This window comes from Gavialis gangeticus, unplaced genomic scaffold (assembly GCF_001723915.1).
Source record: "Gavialis gangeticus isolate Ggan-Ray unplaced genomic scaffold, GavGan_comp1, whole genome shotgun sequence".
Lineage (NCBI taxonomy): Eukaryota > Metazoa > Chordata > Crocodylia > Gavialidae > Gavialis > Gavialis gangeticus.
The window spans coordinates 93,714,402-93,718,798 of NW_017729031.1; the positions used below are offsets into that span (position 1 = coordinate 93,714,402).

Consider the following 4,397-nt stretch of genomic DNA (forward strand, 5'->3'; position numbering starts at 1 on the left):
TCCCTTCCGACCCTTAATCTATGAAACTATGAAACTATTCAAAAGTCTTCAAAACATTTGACAGAGTTTTGTCTGGGATTTATATGAGCACAATTAGAGTTCTTACCTGACCTGCAGACCAGCATCCCTAAGGGATTTGGCTGTTCCTCCAGAGGCAACTAATCCCAAACCAAGAGAACCAAGACATTTTGCAAATTCTACTAGGCCGGTCTTGTCCGAGACACTGAAGAGGGCTGGAAAGGGAGAAAAACATGAAAATTCCAGTAGTGTAAAAGTAATGTTGTAGCCATGGTGGTCCAGAAATGATGTGGGGGGGTGAAGGTTTCTTAAGACGATATCTTTTATTGGATCAATGATGTAGCTGGGATCAAGATAGATAAGCTTTTGGATTTAAGACTTTCTTCCTCGGGTCTCAAATTCTGGTACACACAGATGGCTGTTTCTTTGGAAGCTGCATATACACAACTAACCACATGAGATTTTCCCGTTTACTTAAAACTACAAAAAAAATCAGTGCTGTAGAAATCAAGGTATTCAGATTTCCTGAACCTCCTGCCTTGGAAATATGTTACTAAAGAATCTAACATTGGGAATGGACACACAGCATGGTTGCTACAGTATAATTTATCCTGGATTTTACTTAGCAGTAAAATACAACCAGCTTTCCCAAGCCATCTGTCTGCAGCAGGCGTTATTAGAACACCTGGTCACCAAGGAGTGGGGGAGTTGGTTTGCACTGAACAAAGGGCTCTCTGGAGTGAAAGTAGAAAGCAGACACAAGATGGCACACTGATGTAACTTACACCTGTATATAGTTAATCTTGACTTTCCTAGGAATATTTTTACCGCACGGTAGAGTGGCTTACCCTGACTACACATCATATCTTTACTTCATTTCTACCCTAGAATAACGCCAAAATACTCTGGAGTAATTGTTTTGTGTGTCTGCATTCAGTAGCATTAAATACCAGCCTACACTTCCGGGCCATTGTGTTTCCTACCAACGTGCTGGACTGCAACTCAGGAGACACAGGTTCTACTCCCAGTTCTATGACTAGTCTGCAAGGTGAACTTTGGCAAAATATATTGGTCTGTCCCACAGTTCCTTTATCTGCAAAATCCTGTTCCTTTGCAATGCCCACCATACCACAGCACAACAAATAGGCCCGCCCCTTTGCAGCATCCTTTGAAATGAGTCATCTTCTTCTTCTCACATCCCTGTCATAAACTTTGAAATGAGTTAATAAATTACATGAGGGCTAGATAATAAAGGAGAGCAGCATTTGAATACCCATCAGGAAAATCAGCGTTATTAAATCTGGTTGGAGACTGAGTGTCCAGATCCCATAGGCCAGGGATGCCCAAATCATCTAGCCCTGCAAGCGTGATCATTAGGCTGTGTCATCTGACCTGCAGGTCTGGAAATCTGGTGGTAGAACAAGCGGCAGCAGTGTTAATTGCCATTGCTTCAGGAGGTGGAGTGATTCACATGGCTACAGCTCCCCTGCTGCCTAATTTCTGAGCCTGTGGGGTGCCCTGCAGGCTGGAGGACATGCGTCCATGGGTCACATCTGGCCTGTGGGCCTTATCCTGGTCACCTCTGCCATGGGCAATTCTGAAGAGCTCAAGCAGAATATTTTTCACTTAGGTCAGCAACAAAAGTATTTGTTTCAGCAATGGTAACCTAAGTAGCAAAGAAGAGAAATTCCCTTCATTGTAGGAATTACTGAGAAAAAAGTCTATGGCCTATGCTGTGCAGGAGGTCACACTAAATGATTACAATCATTCTCTCTAGCATTTCTAATATAGAAATCTATTAGTTTCACTCCAGAGTTTCTGGCTTCTCTCTTCTGCTGTAATTTAAACCTTTATATAACCAGGTCTGACATTTTAACCAAGGAAAACCAAGCTTTGCTTCCATGGTCTGCAAGGATTTAACAAATACCTCACAACAGTGATCTCTATTTACTGATAAACTTACCAAGAGGTAAATGTGGAGTGATACCAATGTGGGGTGTTCTTACCTACCCTCCCCAACAATGCAGCCTAATGGCCCCAACCAACCCTAGTTCACAGATCCAGAAAACCAACATAGTAAGTTACGCTTGTAAACAAAAACTCGTAAACATAACTTTATGCATATCAAATTTACAGGCACAAGAATCTGCAAGACTGGAGCCTTTACTTGCCCACAGTAAGAAAGGAAGTGACTACTGTCTTGCTAGCTAGATTCATCAAACTGTAACAGGGCCATGCACAGATAAAACCAATGCTCATTGGTGCTCGCCTTGCTCTGTTGTTCGATATGTGACGCACCTTGATACGTAAAGAAACTGATAGCTAGCTTCAGTTTATGCTGGGCAACCAAAAGCCAAGACATTTAAGTGACTTGATTTTCCCAGCCAACCAGTGTCAGAAATAAAGCACCCAGGAAGGCTCTAACATCATCCCACCTGCTCTTACAGTACCGGTTTTAACCAAGGCCACTCATAGTTGAAGATGCCCAGGGAGAACCCTGCACCCACAAACAAAACCGACTGTGGCACATAGGCTTGCAACCCTTCCAAGGGCTCAGAAGAAAATCAGTGAACAAGTAATAAGGGGCGTGAAGGCAGAAAATGAGTGGGTTGTTATTTGCTGCTTTGAAGGTGATATCATCTGTCATGTGCCTGCATAAAGAATGGGATCTATTTATCTTTATTCCTTCACCTTCTGAGCCATGTCTACTTCCATGTCTGACAAACTAACTTTTTAAAACTACTGCTCACCCAACCAGCCATGCAGAGCAGGCTGGATTCTGCCATGGTCTTATCTTGACACCACAATTATTAACTAAAGCCCTGATGTTGCAATGAGCTTGCACAGACAGAATCGGGGCCTGCTATCTGGCTGCAATGCACTCTTACAGGTGTTGCTGAAAGGGCCGGAGCAAACCACAGCCTGATGGTCAGATCCCAGGCTGTGACTGCAAGCGCAGCCCATGGAAAAGGCCCACTTTTGTGAAGCAAGGGGCTTTGAGACAGAGCTCAGAAGCACCCCTTTGAACAACAGCATTTGAGAAGATGGGCTGAGCCAGGGCAGTCCAGATCATGAGCACTTGGGTGTAAAATGCAACTTATAGCAGACCCCTACACACACCCTCATGACAAGGCGCCATTCCTCCAACAAGCTGCATCGACACAGGCTGCGCTGACTTTCAAGGAGGCTTGATTCCCAACACACTGCTCCTGAAAAATCCCACCTTAGTACGAGGCTCAAAACGTGTCACCGCCACCTGCATCAGGCACTGCATAAATACATGCTAAGATCCAGTCTCTGCTCCAAACAGCTGCACGACATGGTATAAAAACACAGTCAAAAGAAGACGTCTTTGTTCCCCCCCATCAAGAAATCAACTGGCAAACTCCTCAGGATTCAGCGCCCCTCTGGTTATAGGCGGCTTTTATCCGGCTCCCATCTGCAGTTTGCAAGTTGTTTCTCAGAGCTAAACTTTGCTGGAGACTTAGGAAAGAAGGAAGTTCAGGATTGGACTGGGCAAGCTCCTGAGGCCCCTTTCAACCCCAATTCCCGTTGCTTTTCTCTTCCTTCCACTCAGGACTGGTCGGAAGCAGGGCACGGGGCCCGGCTGCCTGCAAATGAAGCCCAGCCCCTGCTGTTTTATGTTCAGGGTATCTCATACTCCCATAGTTGATTTATTTTGTGGCCTCTCCATGCTCAGGGGGGAAAGAAAGCCGGGGGGGGGGCATTGTCCCGAGTTCCCAGCACTCACCCGTCCCCTTCAGCCCACCCATCCCACAGGGACATCACGTACGGTCCGGGATTCTCCTTGGAGCCCACCTGGGAGGCTGCATCAAGCATCCCCTCCGCCCCCCAACTAAGTTTTCCGGCAGAGCCAGGCGCGCGCCCGGCCGTGCGGTGAGGTTGGGAGCCGGGGCCCGCGGGGGGAGCATTACCCAGCTCCTGCCCTGTAGCCATGGTGTGCGGCGGCCCGATCCCTGCTGCCGCCGCTGCTGTGCCCGGGGAGAAGGGAGAGGGGGCGGGGGGCCACGCAGGGAGCTGCACACATACCCGGGGCACCACGTGGGGGGCGGCTCTGGGGGCCGGGGGAGGGGCTGGGCGAGCATGCTGGGAGCTGGGCGAGCAGGCGGTCCCCACCCCACCCCCGGCCTGGCGCTGAGTGGCTGCGACTTTGGAGCTAGGGGCGGCTCAGCAAAGGGCAAGGGGGAGGGGGGGCGAGGAGTTGTAAAGGCAAAGCCGGGAGCGGGCGGGCTTTTCTCTAGTTATTGTTGCAGCTGAGGAGAGAAAGCCCCTCCCTTCCCCCCGTGGCAGATCGCTGGCTACTCCTAGTCGTTTGGCGGGCACCAGAGGCCCAGGAGCGGAGCGGAGCAGCTGCCAGG

At 48.7% G+C, this 4,397-nt stretch overlaps 1 protein-coding gene across 2 annotated transcripts in view; it reads right to left on the reverse strand.

Annotated features, from left to right (window-relative positions):
* The window catches only part of ATIC (5-aminoimidazole-4-carboxamide ribonucleotide formyltransferase/IMP cyclohydrolase), a 40,527-nt gene extending 36,545 nt beyond the window's left edge, over positions 1 to 3,982 (reverse strand). Inside the window, exons 1-2 of one of the 2 annotated variants that reach the window (XM_019523392.1) lie at positions 3,954 to 3,982; positions 107 to 233 (exon numbers count right to left, since the gene is read on the reverse strand). In XM_019523392.1, coding sequence (XP_019378937.1) covers positions 107 to 233; positions 3,954 to 3,975 — 149 coding nt within the window. In that variant the 5' untranslated portion in view covers positions 3,976 to 3,982. Of the gene's footprint in view, positions 1 to 106; positions 234 to 3,769; positions 3,856 to 3,953 lie in introns of those variants that run through there. The other variant, XM_019523393.1, reaches the window with a different exon arrangement.
* Between the last annotated feature and the right edge of the window lie 415 nt (positions 3,983 to 4,397).